Source organism: Notechis scutatus, unplaced genomic scaffold, assembly GCF_049901735.1.
Source record: "Notechis scutatus isolate UNSWTSFEM ecotype Mainland unplaced genomic scaffold, rNotScu1.2 NSCUSCF24, whole genome shotgun sequence".
Classification (NCBI taxonomy): domain Eukaryota; kingdom Metazoa; phylum Chordata; class Lepidosauria; order Squamata; family Elapidae; genus Notechis; species Notechis scutatus.
Window position 1 is genome coordinate 428,193 of NW_028263149.1, and position 18,618 is coordinate 446,810.

Here is an 18,618-nt window from a genome sequence, read left to right on the forward strand (position 1 = left end):
GCCTCGTTTCCCCAAAGGCGTCTTCCTCGCGCCTGCGCAGTCGGAGAGCAGCGTGACCGCGCACCCGCCTCTTGTTTTGAGTTACTGCGCCTGCGGAGGGTGGAGAGGCCTGGGACCAACCTCAACGGATGTTTTTCGCGCCTGCGCAATAGGCTGGCCGCTCAGAGAGGAGGGGCGTGGCCTCGCCTCCTTTCGCCTCACTCTTCTTCCTTATTCTTCCTCGCGCCTGCGCAGTCGGAGAAGCAGCGTGACCCCCCCCGCCTCTTGTTTTGGCCTCGTCTCGTTTTTTCCCCTCCTCCGGAGCCGGCGAGGTGGGCGGAGCCAAGCGCCTCCTCGCTCGGCGCCTGCGCGGTTTGTCCGTCTCTCCCGCGCGCCTCGGCCACGCCCCCCTCCTTTCCGCGCGGGGCATTGTGGGTTGGCGGCGGCGGCGGCGGCGACCGTTCGTTGAGGGCCGTTTGAACGGGAGCCAACTTTCGCTCCGCCGCAATGTTGCTGGCCCGGCTGGCTCTGCTGCGGCCGGGCCTTCCCGGGAGCCGCTGCTCCCTTTACGGCCCGAGGCGGCTTCCCCGACCCGGGAGGCGGCCATGAAAGGTCCCGGCGGCGTTGCCAGGTAACCGCCACGGGGAGGAAGGGAGGGAAGGAGAGGGGGAAAAGGAAGTGCCCGAAGCCGCTTCGCGGAGCCTTCTGGGAGTCGTAGTCCCTCCCCTTTACTCCTCTCCTATTGGCCGGGGCGGGGGGAAGAGCAGCTGAGAGCGAAAGTCCCTTTCCCTTTCTTCGCTTGCCAGGGGTCGACGAGGCTGAGGGGCGGAGCGCGCATGCGCAGTGCCTTCTCCCCCTCCTTTCAATGGGGGGATCTTTTGGCCTCGCTCGATCAGGAAGGGACCCCGCGAGGTCATCTAGTCCAACCCCCATCACAGCACCAGAGGAGAGGAGGAGTGGGGCCCCTCGAGGTCACCTAGTCCAGCCCCTCACAGAAATCAGAGAATTGGGGCCCCTGAGGTCATCTAGTCCAGCCCCCCTCACAGGATCAGAGGAATTGGGGGGCCTCGAGGGCATCTAGTCCAGCCCCCCTCAGAGAAATAAGAGAATTGGGACCCTGGAGGTCATCTAGTCCAGCCCCCTCACAGCATCAGAGGAATTGGGGGCCTCGAGGGCATCTAGTCCAGCCCCCTCACAGAAATAAGAGAATTGGGGCCCTGGAGGTCATCTAGTCCAGCCCCTTCACAGAATTAGAGAATTGGGGCCCTGGAGGTCATCTAGTCCAGCCCCCCATACAGAATCAGAGAATGGGGGCCCTCAAGGTCATCTAGTCCAGCCCCCTCACAGAATTAGAGAAGAATTATTGGGGCCTCGGGGTCATCTAGTCCAGCCCCCCTTCACAGAAAGAGAAGAATGATTGGGCTCCTCGAGGTCATCTAGTCCAGCCCCCCTTTCACAGAATCAGAGAATGGGGGCCTCGAGGTCATCTAGTCCAGCCCCTCACAGAATTAGAGAAGAATTATTGGGGCCCTCGGGTCATCTAGTCCAGCCCCTTCACAGAAAGAGAAGAATGATTGGGGTCCTCGAGGTCATCTAGTCCAGCCCCCTTTCACAGAATCAGAGAATGGGGGCCTCGAGGTCATCTAGTCCAGCCCCCTCACAGAATTAGAGAAGAATCATTGGGGCCCTCGGGGTCATCTAGTCCAGCCCCCCTTCACAGAAAGAGAAGAATTATTGGGGTCCTCGAGGTCATCTAGTCCAGCCCCCTTTCACAGAATCAGAGAATGGGGCCCCCGAGATCATCTAGTCCAGCCCCCCTCACAGAATTAGAGAAAAATTATTGGGGCCTCGGAGTCATCTAGTCCAGCCCCCTTCACAGAAAGAGAAGAATGATTGGGGTCCTCGGGTCATCTAGTCCAGCCCCCTTCACAGAAAGAGAATTATTGGGGTCCTCGAGGTCATCTAGTCCACCCCCCACATCACAGAATCAGAGAAGAATTGGGGCCCTCGAGGGTCATCTAGTCCAGCCCCTCCCTCCCCGGGTCAACCAGGAGAAGAAACGATTTTGGAAGGGACCTGGGAGGTCATCTAGTCCGACCCCCAAACCCCGCTCCTCCCCCCCTCCTTATAGCCCCTTCACAGAATTAAAGAGGAGAAGAATGGGAGGGGGATCCTCGAGATCATCTAGTCCAACACCCCCCCGCCTTCTAGCTCTCCCCCGAATGAAGAGAATAGGGACCTCGGAGGTCATCTAGTCTGACCCTCCAGTTCGGATTCCTCTCCCTCCCCTCCTCTTCTAGCCCCCCTCACAGAATGAAGAGAATAGGGACCTGGGAGGTCATCTAGTCTGACCCTCCCCTCCTCCCCGCTCTTCTAGCCCCCCTCACAGAATGAAGAGAATAGGGACCTCGGAGGTCATCTAGTCTGACCCTCCCCCTCCTCCCTCGCTCTTCTAGCCCCCTCACAGAATGAAGAGAATAGGGACCTCGGAGGGCATCTAGTCTGACCCTCCCCCTCTTCCCGGTCTTCTAGCCCCCTCTCACAGAATTAAGACCTCGGAGGTCATCTAGTCTGACCCTCCCCTCCTCCCCGCCTCTTCTGGCCCCCCTCACAGAATGAATAGGGACCTCTGAGGTCATCTAGTCCGACCCTCCCCTCCCTCCCCGCTCTTCTAGCCCCCCACAGAATGAAGAGAATAGGGACCTCGGAGGGCATCTAGTCCGACCTCCCCTCCCTCCTCACCCCTCTTCTAGCTCCCCTCACAGAATGAAGAGAATAGGGACCTCGGAGGGCATCTAGTCCGACCCCTCCCCTCCTCCCCCGCTCTTCTTGGCCCCTCACAGAATGAATAGGAGGAAAGAGGGAAGGAAGGAAAGAAGGAAGAAAGGAGAGAAAAGAAGGGAGGGAGTGGGAGGAAAGGGAAGGAAGGAAAGAAGGAAGGAAGGAGAGAAAAGAAGGGAGGGAGTGGGGGAAAGAGGGAAGGAAGGAAGGAAGGAAGGAAGGAAGGAAGGAAGGAAGGAAGGAAGGAAAGAAGGGAGGGAGTGGGAGGAAGAGAGGAAGGAAGGAAAGAAGGAAGGAAGGAGAGAAAAGAAGGAGGGAGGAAGGAAGGAAGGAAAGAAGGAAGGAAGGAGAGAAAAAGGAGAGAGGGAGGGAGGAAAGAGGGAAGGAAGGAAAGAAGGAAGGAAGGAGAAAAGAAGGGAGAGAGTGGGAGGAAGGAAAGAAGGAAGGAAGGAAAGAAGGAAGGAGGAAAAGAAGGAGGGAGTAAGGAAGGAAGGAAAGAAGGAAGGAAGGAGAGAAAAGGAGGGAGGAGTGGGAGGAAAGAGGGAAGGAAGGAAAGAAGGAAGGAAGGAGAAAAGAAGGGAGGGAGTGGGAGGAAGGAAAGAAGGAAGGAAGGAGGAAAAGAAGGGAGGGAGTGGGAGGAAAGAGAGGAAGGAAGGAAGAAAGGAAAGGAAGAGAAGGAGGGAGGGAAGGAAGAAGGGAGGGAGGAAGGAGAGGAGAGGAAGGAAGGAAAGAAGGAAGGAAGGAGGAAAAGGGAGAAAAGGGGAGGGAGGAAGGAAGGAAGGAAGGAAGGAAGGAAGGAGAGAAAAGGGAGGGAGTGGGAGGAAGGGAAGGAAGGAAAGAAGGAAGGAAGGAGAGAAAAGGGAAGGAGAGGGAGGAGGAGAAAGGAAGGAAGGAAAGAGGAAGGAAGGAGAAAAGGAAGGAAGGGGAGGAAAGAGGGGAAGGAAGGAGAAGGAAGGAAGGAGAAAGAAGGGAGGGAGTGGGAGGAAAGAGGGAGGAAGGGAAGGAAGGAAGGAGAAAAGAAGGGAGGGAGTGGGAGGAAAGAGGGAAGGAAGGAAGGAAGGAAGAAGGAGAAAAGGGAGGGAGTGGGAGGAAAGAAGGGAAGGAAGGAGAGAAAAGGGAAGGAGTGGGAGGAAGGAAGGAAAGAAGGAAGGAAGGAAGGAGAGAAAAGAAGGGAGGAGAGGGAGGAAGGAAGGAAGGAAAGAAGGAAGGAAGGAAGAGAGAAAGAAGGGAGGGAGTGGGAGGAAAAGGGAAGGAAGGAAAGAAGGAAGGAAGGAGAAAAAGGAAGGAGTGGGAGGAAAGAGGGAAGGAAGGAAAGAAGGAAGGAAGGAGAAAAGAAGGGAGGGAGTGGGAGGAAAGGAGGGAAGGAAGGGAGAAGGAAGGAGGAGTGAAGGAAGGGAAGGAGGGAAGGAAGGAAAGAAGGAAGGAAGGAAGGAGAAAAGAAGGGAGGGAGGGAGGAAGGGAAGGAAGGAAGGAAGGAAGGAAGGAGAGAAAGAAGGGAGGGAGTGGGAGGAAAAGGAAGGAAGGAAAGAAGGAAGGAAGGAGAGAAAGAAGGGAGGGGAGTGGGGAGGAAAGAGGAAGGAAGGAAAGAAGGAAGGAAGGAGAGAAAAGAAGGGAGGAGTAGGGGGAGAGGAAGGAAGGAAGAAGGAAGGAAGGAAGGAAGGAGGAAAGAAGGAAGGAAGGAAAGAAGGAAGGAAGGAAGAGAAGGAAGGAAGGAGGGAGAAAGGGAGAGGAAAGAGGAAGGAAGGAAAGAAGGAAGGAAGGAGAGAAAAGGAAGGGAGGGAGTGGGGAGGAAAGAGGAAGGAAGGAAAGAAGGAAGGAAGGAGAGAAGGAGGAGGGAAAGGGAAGTGGGAGGAAGGGAGGGAAGGAAGGAAAGAAGGAAAGAAGGAGGGACTCTCAAGAAGGGAGGGAAGGAAGGAAGGAAGGAAGGAAGGAAGGAGAGAAAAGGAGGGAGGAGGGAGGAGAGGGGAAGGAAGGAAGAAGGAAGGAAGGAGGGAAGGAGGAGTGGGAAGGAAGGAAAGGAAGGAAGGAAGGAGGAAAAGGGGAGGGAGTGGGAGGAAAGAGGAAGGAAGGAAGGAAGGAAGGAAGGAGAAAAGAAGGGAGGAGGGGAGGAAGGAAGGAAGAAGGAAGGAAGGAGAGGAAAGAAGGGAGGGAGTGGGAGGAAGAGGGAAGGAAGGAAGGAAGGAAGGAGGAGAAGAAGGGAGGGAGTGGGAGGAAGGAAGGAAAGAAGGAAGGAAGGAGAGAAAAGGGAGGGAGAGGGAGGAAAGAAGGAAGGAAGGAAGGAAGGAAGGAAGGAGAGAAAAGGGAGGGAGTGGGAGGAAGGAAGGAAAGAAGGAAGGAAGGAGAAAAGAAGGGAGGAGTGGGAGGAAAGGAAGGGAAGGAAGGAAGAGAGAAAGAGGAGGAGGTGAGGAAGGAGAGAAAGGGAAGGAGAGAAAAGAAGGGAGGGAGGGAGGAAGGGGAAGGAAGGAAAGAAGGAAGGAAGGAGAGAGAAAAGAAGGGAGGGAGTGGGCGAAGGAAGGAAAGAAGGAAGGAAGGAGAGAAAAAGGGAGTGGGGAGGAAAGAGGGAAGGAAGGAAAGAAGGAAGGAGAGAAAAGAAGGGAGGGAGTGGGAGGAAGGAAGGAAGGAAGGAAGGGAAGGAGAGAAAAGAAGGGAGGAGTGGGAGGAAAAGGCTGAAGGAAGGAAGGAAGAGAAAAGAAGGGAGGGAGGGGAGGAAAGGAAAAAGGAAGGAAGGAAGGAGAGAAAAGAAGGAAGGAGTGGGAGGAAAGAGGGAAGGAAGGAAAGAAGGAAGGGAAGGAGGAGAAGGAAGGAGGGGAGGGAGGAAAGGAGGGAAGGAAGGAGAGAAAAGGGAGGAGTGGGAGGAAAGAGGGAAGGAAGGAAAGAAGGAAGGAAGAAGAAGGAGGGGAGGAGGAGGGAAGGAAGGAGGGAAGAAGGAAGGAGAGAAGGAAGGAGGAGAAGAAGGAGGGAGGGAGGGAAGGAAAAAGAAGGGAAGGAAGAAAAGAAGAAGGAAGGAAGGAGGAGAAGGAAGGAAGGGAGGGAGTGGAGGAAGGAAGGGAGGGAGGAAGGAAGGAGAGAAGAAGGGAGGAGGAGGAAGAGGGAAGGAAGGAGAAAGAAGAAGGAGGGAGGGAGGAGGAGGAAGGAAGGAAGGAAGGAAGGAAGGAGAGAAAAGAAGGGAGGGAGTGGGAGGAAGGAAGGAAGGAAGGAAGGAAGGAGAGAAAAGAAGGGGAGGGGAGTGGGAGGAAGTAGAGGAAGGAAAGAAGGAAGGAAGGAGAGAAAAAAGGGAGGGAGGAGGAAGGAAGGAAGGAAGAGAAGGAAGGAAGAGAAAAGAAGGGAGTGGAGTGGAGGGGAAGGAAGGAAGGAAGGAAGGAGAGAAAAGAAGGAGGGAGGGAGGAAGGAAGGAAAGAAGGAAGGGAGGAGAGAAGAAGGGAGGGAGGAAGGAAAGAGGAAGGAAGGGAAGGAAGGAGGGAGGAGGAAAGGAAGGGAGGGAGGAAGGAAGGAAGAAAGAAGGAGGAGGGGAAGGAAGGAAGGAGGAAGGAAGGAGAGAAAAAAACCTGCAGGGAGTGAAAGTTTTTTTTTTTTCCTCTGGGTGACCTCCTCTTCCTTTCTCCTTTCTCCTTCTTTTCTTCTTCCTCTCTTCCCCTCCTTCCAGCACGGATGCTATTCCCTTGTCGGGTCCTGAAACGCCTTCCCCGAAAACCACCCAGCTCAGGGAGCCCCAAGGATCCCACAGCGTTGTCCTTCCTCCTCCTCCCTTCTCCTCCTCCTCCTCCTCCTCCCTCCTCCTCCTCCCTTCCTCCTCCTTCTCCTCTTCTTCCTTTCCTCTCCTCCTTCCTTCCTTCCTCCTCCCTCTCCTTCCTTTCCTCCTCCTTCTCCTTTTTCCTCCTTCCTTCCTCTTCTTTTCCTTCTCCTTCCTCCTCCTCCTCCTCTTCTTCCTCTTCCTCCTCCTTCCCTTTTCCTCCTCCTCCTCTCTCCTTTCCTCCTCCTCTCCTCGTTCTTCCTTCTTCTTCCTCCTCTCCTCCTTCCTCTCCATCCTCCTTTCTTCCTCTTCCTCTATCTCCTCCTCTCGCCTTCCTCTTCCTTCTCTTTCTTCCTTTTCCTCCTCCTCCTCCCTCTCCTCCCTCCTCCTTTCTTTCTTCTTCTTCCTCCTTCTTCTTCCTCTTCTTTCCTCCTCCCGCTTCCTCCTCTTCCTCTTTCTCCTCTCCTTCCTCCTCTTCCTCTTCCTTCTCTCTTTCTTCTTCCTTCTCTTTTTCCTTCTTCTCCTTTTCTCCTCCTCTTCTCTTCTCCTTCTTCCTCTTCCTTTTTCTCCTCCATCTTCCATCTCCTCTCCTCCTCTTCCTTTTCCTCCTCCTCCTCTACCCTCTAACCCAAAGGTCAAGGCATGAGCAGCGAGCCGAACCGCTCGGAGTCTTCGCCGATCGCCGGCGCCAGGGCTTCTTCGGCCGCACCGTTGTGTGGAATCCTGGCTTGAGTGGGTGGGGACCGCCAAGACCAGGGAGGGGAGGGTGGGGATGAACCAGAAGAAGCGGGCAGGCCTCCCTTTGGCGGAGGCCTCCGCCGGACTCCGACTCGGGAGGAAGGCAAATCCCGAGCGGCCACCTTCCGTCGAGAGCGGGACGCCGCCGAGTGAGGAAGAAACTTTAGGGAAGGGGCACAATCCGGCGGGGCAGAGCAGGGGAGAGGTAGAAACAAGGGAGAAGAGGTTCAGCAGAAGACTCTTCCTCCTGGGCTCCAAGGGGCAAGGAAGAGAGAAGGGACCAACGTGAGTTGGCTGGCTTACGGGGAGAGGAAAGGGCCCTGATTCCCTTCCATTAGCCACAGCTATTTGAGTTTTTTCTTCATCCTGGGCCTGCAGGGCAGGAACAGAAGGGACCAACGTGAATTGGCTGGCTTACGGGGAGAGGAAAGGGCCCTCATTCCCTTCCATTAGCCACAACTGTTCGAGTTTTTTTTTCCTTCTTCATCCTGGGCCTGCAGGGCAGGAACAGAGAAAGGGACCAACGTGAATTGGCTGGCTTACGGGGAGAGGAAAGGGCCCTGATTCCTTCCATTAGCCACAGCTGTTCGAGTTTTTTGTTTTTTTTTCTTCATCCTGGGGCCCGCAGGGCAGGAACAGAGAAGGGACCAACGTGAGTTGGCTGGCTTACGGGAGAGGAAAGGGCCCTGATTCCCTCTCCATTAGCCACAACTGTTCGAGTTTTTTTTTTCCTTCTTCATCCTGGGAGGTGCTGGGACCAACGGAGTTGGCGCAGGGCAGGAACAGAGAAAGGGACCAACGTGAGTTGGCTGGCTTACGGGAGAGGAAAGGGCCCTGATTCCCTTCATTAGCCACAGCTGTTCGAGTTTTTGGTTTTTTTTTCTTCATCCTGGAGGCCCGTGCAGGGCAGGAACCGAGAAGGGACCAACGTGAGTTGGCTGGCTTACGGGAGAGGAAAGGGCCCTGATTCCCTTCCATTAGCCACAGCTGTTTGAGTTTTTTTTTTCTTCATCCTGGGACCCGCAGGGCAGGAACAGAGAAAGGGACCAACGTGAATTGGCTGGCTTACGGGGAGAGGAAAGGGCCCTGATTCCCTTCCATTAGCCATCCCACCCGCAGGGCTGTTTGAGGGTTTTTTCTCATTCTGAAGCCTTTTGTTTTCTTTTCTTCATCCTGGCCTGCAGGGCAGGAACAGAAGGGACCAATGTGAATTGGCTGGCTTACGGGGAGAGTGAAAGGGCCCTGATTCCCTTCCATTAGCCACAGCTGTTCGAGTTTTTTTTTTTCCTTTTTTTTCTTCATCCTGGGGCCTGCAGGGCAGGAACCGAGAAAGGGACCAACGTGAGTTGGCTGGCTTACGGGGAGAGGAAAGGGCCCTGATTCCCTTCCATTAGCCACAGCTGTTCGAGTTTTTGTTTTTGTTTTCTTCATCCTGGAGCCCGCAGGGCAGGAACAGAGAAAGGGACCAACGTGAGTTGGCTGGCTTACGGGGAGAGGAAAGGGCCCCGATTCCCTTGGGCGAGTTTTTTTTGTTTTTTGTTTTGTTGTTTCCCCCTCCTTCCTTCTCGCTCTCTTCCCTTCCCCGCAGGCACTCCGGGAGCCACGCCCGGAACGCCGGCCTTCGCCGGGATCCCCGCCCCGCCCCTAGGCTCTCCCCGGCCGTCCTGTTGGCCTTGCCTCGCCACCTGGTCCCGCTGGGCCGGATGGCGGCGGTGTGGGCCGGCGGGCCGGCGTTGGTGGGGCTGGGCGCCGGCTTCGGCAAGAGGGCCTGGTGCCAGGAAGCGGCCAAAGTGGAAATGATCTGCGTGCCCGGGGAGAAAGAGCCGGATTTCAACTGGCTGATGTTTTGGAAATTCCTGCGCCCGCAGCTCCTGGCGGTAACGGCGGCCATCGCGGTGAGGGTCTTCGTCCCGGGGTTAAGAGCGCGCGGCGGGGAGGAGGAGGTCAGGGGTGCGGAGCAGGCCAGCGTAGAAGGAGCGTTGGGTGGGAAGGTGGAAGGTGGGAGACAGAGGAGAGGGAAGGAAGGAGAGAATGGGAAGAAAGGGAAAAGGAAGGAAGGAAGGAAGGAAGGAATGGGAGGAGGGAAGGAAGGAAGGAAGGAAGGAAGAGAATGGGAGGAAGGAAGGAAGGAAGGAAGAGAATGGGAGGAAGGGAGGAAGGAAGGAAGGAAGAGAATGGAGGGAGGAAGGGAGGGAAGGAAGGAAGGAAGAGAATGGGAGGAAGGAAGGAAGGAAGGAAGGAAGGAAGGAAGGAAGGAAGGAAGGAAGGAAGGAAGGAAGGAAGGAAGGAAGAGAAGGAGGAAGGGAGGAAGGAAGGAAGGGAGGAATGGGGGGGGAAGGAAGGAAGGAAGGAAGAGAATGGGAGGAAGGGAGGAAGGAAGAGAATGGGAGGAAGGGGAAGGAAGAGAAGGAAGGAAGGAATGGGAGGAGGAAGGAAGGAAGGAAGGGAATGGGAGGAGGGAAGGAAGGAAGGAAGGAAGGAAGAAGAGAATGGGAGGAAGGAAGGAAGGAAGGAAGGAATGGGAATGGGAGGAAGGAAGGAAGGAAGGAAGGAAGAGAATGGGAGGAAGGAAGGAAGGAAGGAGAATGGAAAGGAAGGGGAGGGAAGGAAGAAGAGAAAGAGAATGGGAGGAATGGGAAGGAAGGAAGGAAGGAAGGAACAAAGAAAGAGAATGGGAGGAAGGAAGGAAGGAAGGGAAGGAAAGGAAGGAAGGAACAAAGAAAGAATGGGAGGGAAGGAAGGAAGGAAGGAAGGAAGGAAGGAAGGAAGAGAAGAGAATGGGAGGAAGGAAGGAAGGAAGGAAGGAACCAAGGAAAGAGAATGGGAGGGGAAGGAAGGAAGGAAGGAAGGAAGGAAGGAAGGAAGGAAGGAAGGAAGGAAGGAAGGAAGGAAGGAAGGAAGGAAGGAAGGAACAGAAGAAAGAATGGGAGGAAGGAAGGAAGGAAGGAAGAGAATGGGAGGAAGGGAGGGAAGGAAGGAAGGAAGGAAGAGAATGGGAAGGAAGGAAGGTAGGAACAAAGAAAGAGAATGGGAGGAAGGAAGGAAGGAAGGAAGAGAATGGGAGGAAAGGAAGGAAGGAAGGAAGAGAAAGGAAGAGAAGGGAGGAAGGAAGGAAGGAATGGAAAGAAAGAATGGAAGGAAGGAACAAAAAAGAAGAAGGAAGGAATGGGGAAGGGAGGAAGGAATGGGAGAAGGAAGGAGGAGAAGGAAGGAGAAAGATGGAAGAAAAATGGAAAAGGAAGGAAGGAAGGGGAGGAATAGAAGGAAGGAATGAGGCAGATGGAGGGAATGGGAGAAGGAAGGAAGGAAGAAGAAAGGTGGAAGAAATGGAAAAGCAAGGAAGGAATGAAAAGGAAGGAATAGTGGGAAATAATGGGAGAAGGAAGGAAAGAGAAAAAAGGAAGATGAAAGTAAGGAAGGAGAAAGAAGGAAGATGGAAGGAAGGAGGTAAGGAGGCAAGGAAGGTAGGAGGAAGGAATGGGAGAAGGAGGGAAGGAAAGAAAGATGGAAGAAATGGAAAAGGAAGAAGGAAAGAATAGAAGGAAGTAATGGGAAAAGGAAGGAAGGAAAAGGAAGGCCGATGGAATGGGAGAAAGAAGGAAGGAGATGGAATAGGAGAAGGAAGAAAAAGATGAAGGAGAGAAAGAAGGAAGATGGAAGGAATGGGAGAAGGAAGCAAGAAAGAAGAATGTTGGAATGGGAGCAGGAAGGAAGGAAGGGGAAAGATGGAACGAAGGGAGAAGGAAGGAAGGAACAAGGAGGAAGATGGAAGGAAGGAGAAGGAAAAAAAGGAAGGACTGGGAGAAGGAAAGAAGGAAGGGGAAAGGTGGAAGAAATGGAAAAGGAAGGAAGGAATAGAAGGAAGTAACGGGAGAAGGAAGGAAGGAGAAAAAGGAAGATGGAGAGAAGTCAGGAGAAAGAAGGAAGAGGGAAGGAATGGGAGAAGGAAAGAAAGTGGAAGAAATGGGAGAAGGAAGGAAGGAGAAAGATGGAAGGAAGGAAGGAAGGAAATGTTCATGCAACCAAAGATGATAGGAGCTTTTTTGTGCTGGCTTGCCGGACACGTCCGGCTCCCGGCGCTCCTCGTCGAACCAGCGAGTGTGTTTTTTTTTCCCCAAGCCTTTCTCTTTCTGGTCCTCCAGTTTGCCATCGGAGCGGCCATGCTCAACATCCACATCCCCTTGCTGCTGGGTCAGATGGTGAACGTGGTGGCCAAGCACATGCGGGTGGGCGATTACCTGCGCATGGTGCGCGAGCCAGCCCTGCGCCTGCTGACCATCTACGGCCTCCAGGTGATTGTCGTCTTCCCACCTTCCTTTCGATCCACGGGCTGGGATTCCGATTTCGGTCAGCATCCCCGTAAAACCCAGTCACCCACCGACCAATGGGGGAGTGGAGCGCATCAATCCTCAATGTCGGGATTTCTATGTCAGAATCCCCATAAAACCCACCCACTCACCCACCAACCAACGGGGGAGTGGAGCGCATCAATCTCAACGTCGGGATTCTATGTCAGAATCCCGAAAACCCACCCACCCACCCACCAACCAACGGGGAGTGGAGCGCATCAATCCTCAACGTCGGGATTCTATGTCTGTCTGAATCCCTGTAAAACCCACCCACCAACCAATGGGGAGTGGAGCGCATCAATTCTCAATGTCGGGATTCTATGTCAGAATCCCGTAAACCCACTCACCCACCAACCAATGGGGGAGTGGAGCGCATCAATCCTCAATGTCAGGATTCTATCTCAGAAGCCCCGTAAAACCCACCCACCCACCCACCAACCAATAGGAGAATGGAGCGCATTAATCGTCAATGTCGGGATTGTATGTCAGATTCCCGTAAAACCCACCCACCCACCCACCAACAATGGGGAATGGAGCGCATCAATCTCAATGTCGGGATTCTATGTCAGAATCCCCATAAAACCCACCCACTCATCCACCAACCAACGGGGAGTGGAGCGCATCAATCCTCAACGTCGGGATTCTATGTCAGAATCCCGTAAAACCCACCCACCCACCCACCAACCAATGGGGAGTGGAGCGCATCAATTCCTCAATGTTGGGGTTGTATGTCAGAATCCCCGTAAAACCCACCCATCCACCAACAATGGGGGAATGGAGCGCATCAATCCTCAACGTCGGGATTCTATGTCTGTCTGAATCCCTGTAAAACCCACCCACCAACCAATGGGGGAGTGGAGCGCATCAATTCTCAATGTCAGGATTCTATCTCAGAAGCCCCGTAAAACCCACCCACCCACCAACCAATGGGGGAGTGGAGCGCATCAATCCTCAATGTCAGGATTCTATCTCAGAAGCCCCGTAAAACCCACCCACCCACCCACCAACCAATAGGAGAATGGAGCGCATCAATCGTCAATGTCGGGATTGTATGTCAGATTCCCGTAAAACCCACCCACCCACCCACCAACAATGGGGAATGGAGCGCATCAATCCTCAACGTCGGGATTCTATGTCTGTCTGAATCCCTGTAAAACCCACCCACCCACCATCGAACCAATGGGGAATAGAGCGCATCAATCCTCAACGTCGGGATTCTATGTCTGAATCACCGTAAAACCCACCCATTCACCCACCAACCAACGGGGGAGTGGAGCGCATCAATCCTCAACGTCAGGATTCTATGTCTGTCTGAATCCCCGGAAAACCCACCCACTCACCCACCAACCAACGGGGGAGTGCAGCGCATCAATCCTCAACGTCGGAATTCTATGTCTGAATCCCCGTAAAACCCACCCACCAACCAACGGAGTGGAGCGTATCAACGCTCGACGTCGGAGTTGGCAGGCGCACAGCTCCAGATGGTGACACACAACTCTCTCTTTTTTTTTCCTCCTCCTCCTCTGTGGCCGCAGGGCATGTTAACCTTCGGCTACATCCTGCTGCTGTCCTGGATCGGGGAGAAGGTAGCCGGCAGTATGCGGAAGCAGCTTTTCTCATCCTTCCTCCGGTAACGGCGAGGGAAACCAGGGTGGGGTGGGCAGCTCCAGAGGGGACTGCATTGAATCAGGCTCTGGAAGGGACCTCCGAGGTCATCTAGTCCAACCTGCCCGCTCCAAGCAGGAGACCCAGAGAGAGAACCCCGGAGTTGGAAGGCCCCTCGGAGCCGCCTGTTCCTCCTAACCCTGGTTCTCTCCTTTCCCCAAGGGAAGATATAGCCTTCTTCGATGCCAACCAGACGGGCCACCTGGTCAACCGCCTGACCGCCGACATCCAGGAATTCAAATCTTCTTTCAAGCTGGTCATCTCTCAGGTTTGGCTTACGACGGGACAGAGGGTGGAAGGTTCAGGGGAAATGGGGGCAACCCTACTCCTGATTTAAGGCCCAACTCGCGCGGACGGAGGCCTGAGGGGGGGTGTTTCCCTTCCCTCTTTAACGCGGAGTCTCTTTTCATGCCCCCGTTTCTCTTCTCCGCTGAGTCCATTCTTCCCCTTTGTAGGGTCTGCGCAGTCTCACCCAGACGGTGGGCTGTTTCGTGTCCCTTTACCTGATTTCTCCCAAGTTGACCGGGCTCCTTGTGGTGGTGATGCCCTTCCTGGTGGGCATCGGGACCTTTCTCGGCACCTCTCTTCGTAGGCTCTCCCGCAAAGCCCAAGAACAGGTAGGGAAAAATAACCTGTGTGAACGATACTAATCACGTTTCCCCATCAAAAAATTGTGTTCGCCACATACCCACCATCTACTAATCACGTTTCCCCATCAAAAAAACCGGATATATTATGTTCGCCGCATACCCACCATCTACTAATCACGTTTCCCCATAAAAAAAAACGGATATATTATGTTCGCCGCATACTCACCAGCTACTAATCACGTTTCCCTAACAAAAAAATGGATATATTATGTTCGCCGCATACTCACCATCTACTAATCATACTTCCCCATCAAAAAAATGGATATATTATGTTCGCCGTATACTCACCATCTACTAATCACGTTTCCCTATCAAAAAAATTGATATATGTTCGCCGCATACTCACCATCTACTAATCACATTTCCCCATCAATAAAATGGATATATTATGTTCTCCACATACTCACCATCTATTAATCACGTTTCCCCAAAAAAAAAAGATATGTTCGCCGCATACCCACCATCTACTAATCACGTTTCCCCATAAAAAAAAACGGATATATTATGTTCGCCGCATACTCACCAGCTACTAATCACGTTTCCCTAACAAAAAAAATGGATATATTATGTTGCTGCATACTCACCATCTACTAATCATACTTCCCCATCAAAAAAATGGATATATTATGTTCTCCACATACTCACCATCTACTAATCACGTTTCCCCATCAAAAAAAATTGATATGTTCGCCGCATACTTACCAGCTACCAATCACGTTCCCCCATCAATAAAATGGATATATTATGTTCTCCACATACTCACCATCTATTAATCACGTTTCTCCATAAAAAAAAATTGATATATTATGTTCGCCGCATACTCACCATCTACTAATCACATTTCCCCATCAAAAAAATGGATATATTATGTTCGCCGCATAGCCACCATTTTCCTAGTCCTTCTATCTTTGGACTAAGTGCCGAATCTACGGGCGGTCCTTGACTTAACGGCCACAATTCGATCCACCCCCATTTCCGATTGTTCAGCGAGACGTTTGGTTGAAGCGAGTTTCGGCCCGTTGTACAATCTCACTCTCTCGTACAGGCGTTAGGGGAAGTTGGGGACTCGGTGGGCAGAGTGAGTTTGGCCTTCCCCGGTGTCGAAGAGCCGCCAAAGGGGGAAATGCCACGATGCCAGAGGATTTGCAATCCTCGTAAAACCCACCTACCCACCCACCGACCAGTGGGAGAATGGAGCGCATCAATCCTCAATTTCGGGATCCTCAATACTGTGATGACGTAACCCAGGAGTAAAACGCAGCGCAGAGAGAGAGATTGAACAGTGGTTTATATACAAGACGTCGACAGAAATATCCCCAGTGGGCAAAATACCTGACAAATAATCGATCTTCTTCACTCTACACGGAGAACTCCGCAATGGAGACCGGACCCAAGGAGAGAAAAACACACCCTCTAATGACTCCCTTATATAAATGCCTCTTAAAGTGGTCAACACTGCGGTGGACCCACTCTTCGTCTTCAAACGGCAATAACCCTCGCCGCATTCTTCATCCAATGCTCATGCTCAGCCAGTGCCCGAGTTTATTTTTCCTTCTTTCCTTCCTTCCTTTCGCCGGCAGGTGTCCAAGGCTACGGCTGTGGCCGATGAGGCCTTGGGGAATGTCCGGACGGTGCGGGCCTTTGCCATGGAACCCAAAGAGCTCCAGTGAGTAACCGCAAAGGAGAAACGTCAATGCCCCTCTCGCTTTAAGGACGCTTTTAACTGTGAGACGGGTGGGTGTCCAACTCCCACGATTCCCCAGCCAGCCATTTTGTTCTCACTCTGTATAGCACGTTTACGGCATACCCACAATCTACTAATTAAGTTATCTTAATCAAAAGTATGTCATATATTACGTTTACTGCATACCCGTAATCTGCTAATAAACTTTTCCTATCAAAAAAAATGTGATATATTACATTCATTGCACACCCACCATCTACTAATAAAGTTGCCCTCTTAACAAACGCAGTAAAGCGGTTTATCGACAATGCTTCTTCTTCCCGTCCTATCCATTTTGAAACCCTTTGCTAGCTGGGGGACGGGGGGGAATTCTGGGAGGTTGGAAGTCCACCCGGTCTTCAAAATTGGACGCCCTCCTGGGTGTAGGCTGTGCTGTGACCCCGGCCCAAGAGTTGTGCGTTTCTCCCTTCTCCCCCTCGCAGAGAATACGCCGCTGAAGTGGACATTTCCAGCCGCCTCAACATGAACCTGGGCCTGGGCATCGCCTTCTTCCAGGGACTCTCCAACGTGGCCCTGAACTGTGAGTAGACGCTCCGCGGCGTCGGCCACGCGGGACCGTGGGCGCCCTTGATTAGGACCTTTCAGGAGAGCGGCAGTAAGGGATATATATATTATTATTAGGATATATATATATATATATATATATATATATATATATATATATATATATATGCAGGTGGCTCGGCGGCTAAGATCAGGAAGGTTTGGCAGGTTTGGGCGGTTCAAATCCCCAGCGCCACGTCACGGAGGGAGCTCCCGTTTCCTCGTCCTGGCTTCTGCGAACGTAGCAGTTCGAAAGCATGTAAAAACATGCCAGTAGGAAAACAGGGACCACCTTTGGTGGGAAAGGAACAGCGTTTGCGGCGTCTTCGGCAACATTTAGTCCCACTAACCACGGGACCACGGAGACGTCTTTGGACAACGCCGGCTTTTCGGATTTGTCACGGAGACGAGTGCCGCCCTTTAGAGCCGGGAACAACGAGCACGGATGTGCAAGGGGAACCTTTCCCTTTCCCTTACCTATACAGGTAGTCCTCGACTTAACGACCACAACGGAGGCCAAAATGGCAGCGAGGTCTCATTTGACGACCTTTCTCGTGCTTAAGTGAAGCTAGTAACCCCGATTGTTAAGTCAATCTGGCTTTCCCCCCTCCCTGAATGTCGCTTTGCTCCCAAGGCTGCCTGACCTTGGGACCCAGCCAACGGTCATCCATCCGAAGCGCCTGAATTTTTACGACAGGACCACCAAAGGTCGTAAGCGTGGAAAAAATGGTCCTCGGTCGCCTTTTTCAGTGGTGTCACTTTGAACAGTCATGATACGAACTGTCGTTAAGTCGAGGACTACCTTTAAATCAGACTTCCAAGTTGGAGGCCCAGACCAGGGTTAGGTGAGATGATTTGGTGGGAAGGGCAAGTGTTAGGATATGTGCGGAGTATATATAACCCTTGAATAAAAAGGATATGCACACGGACGGAAACGGTTTATGGGAACAGTTATGAATAAATATACTAACTATTTACTAAATATATAATAGTTATGAATAAACACAGAGTTGAACAAGTTGTGTTAATGTTTACTTGAAGAAATAGCACAGTACAATAAACAGTCCATGTCATACACGTTTTAACGGTCGAGAAATATCCAGTTCTAAAGTCTTCTTACCGGTTTCAAGTCTTTTACAGCAGACCAATATCAAACCATAATACAACAGATAAACTTAGATATCAACAGAATATCAAAATAAACAGGGTTAGTCAGTCTCGTTGCGTAGTCCGTCAGCCTCAGTATCAAGAGAGATCATCAGTGCAAAAGAGAAAAAAGAAAGAGAATTAAACCATGATCTATAGCTCCCTCTTAGGAGAACTTGTAGCAAATGACCCCGCAACCTGATTATAGGCCACGGCTCCACAGGTTTGTCGACCCCCTTCTCTAAATGGTTGATGTAAACCAGAACCCCCCCCCCCCAATACATGTTGAAAAATCGGGGTTGTGGACGAGATTTGCAAGGCGGCGAGCGCGCGAAGTTCTGCTCGTCGGAGCGGACGGCGCTTGCTCTCGTGCAAAGCTCCGGAGTCGCCCGCACGCGCCTGGGCTCGCCTGCCGCAGCTGCCAAATCGTCCCCTCAAACAAAGCCGGGAAAATTTGGGGTAAGTCCGCCGTGCAGCCGTGCTGTTTCCCTTCCTAGGTATTGTGCTCGGCACCATCTTTGTCGGCGGGTCCCTCATGGCCGGACAAGAGATGACGCCTGGGGACCTCATGTCGTTTTTGGTCTCCTCTCAGACCGTACAACGGTAAGGCCAGCCCCCGTCTCCTCCCGTCCCCTTACGCCAATGACGGATGATCCGTCTGGCTCTTAAAGAGAGCCGTCTGCTTCTCTTTCTCGATAGGTCCATGGCCAGCATGTCGGTCCTCTTTGGACAGGTAGGTGGGGCTGGCCGGGGAGGGATTCTTGGCGACGTTCAGGTAGTCCTCGATTTAATGACAGTTCGTTTAGTGTCCCGGGGTCCAAAAAGTGTGTGTTGGTTTGTTTCCCATGACTGTCGCAGCGTTCCCTGTGGTTGCACGATATACCTTCGGATGCTTGGCAACTGGTTCCTCGCAGTGTCCCTGGGCAGTGGGGTGGGGGGGTGCTTCCTGTGACCTCCCCCCTTTTGCGACCATAGTCCACGGGCAAGCCCACTCCCCTTAACCGCCGTGCAACCAAGTTAACGCCTGAAGAAACGTGGCAAGAAACGGGGGAACGGGCCTTAAACGAACGGAGCGCCTTTGCGGTCGCCAATTTGAGGGACGCCTGGACCGTCCCCGCTGGCGTTTTTTTCTTTCCCCAGGAGGAGAAGGAGGAGGAGGGCCCGGGACTGAGAGGCCCGGCTCGTACCTCGAGACACCTCCACCTCCCCCACCGCCCTCTGCCTCTCTTCCTTCCCTCCGGCAGGTCTTACGAGGCATGAGCGCCGGGCGCGCATCTTTGAGTTCATGAACCT

General features: G+C 52.9%; 1 protein-coding gene across 1 annotated transcript; it reads left to right on the forward strand.

The window, feature by feature from the left end:
- Positions 1-300: 300 nt before the first annotated feature.
- ABCB8 (ATP binding cassette subfamily B member 8) lies at positions 301-18,613 on the forward strand (the record flags this gene model as incomplete). Its single annotated transcript, XM_087948836.1, is given in 12 exon segments — positions 301-610; positions 8,817-9,123; positions 11,371-11,520; positions 13,113-13,207; positions 13,405-13,510; positions 13,698-13,859; positions 15,473-15,558; positions 16,059-16,156; positions 17,823-17,928; positions 18,025-18,058; positions 18,570-18,591; positions 18,594-18,613. Coding segments are annotated over 12 exon segments (1,212 nt in total), but the record flags the coding sequence as incomplete, so codon positions are not given.
- Between the last annotated feature and the right edge of the window lie 5 nt (positions 18,614-18,618).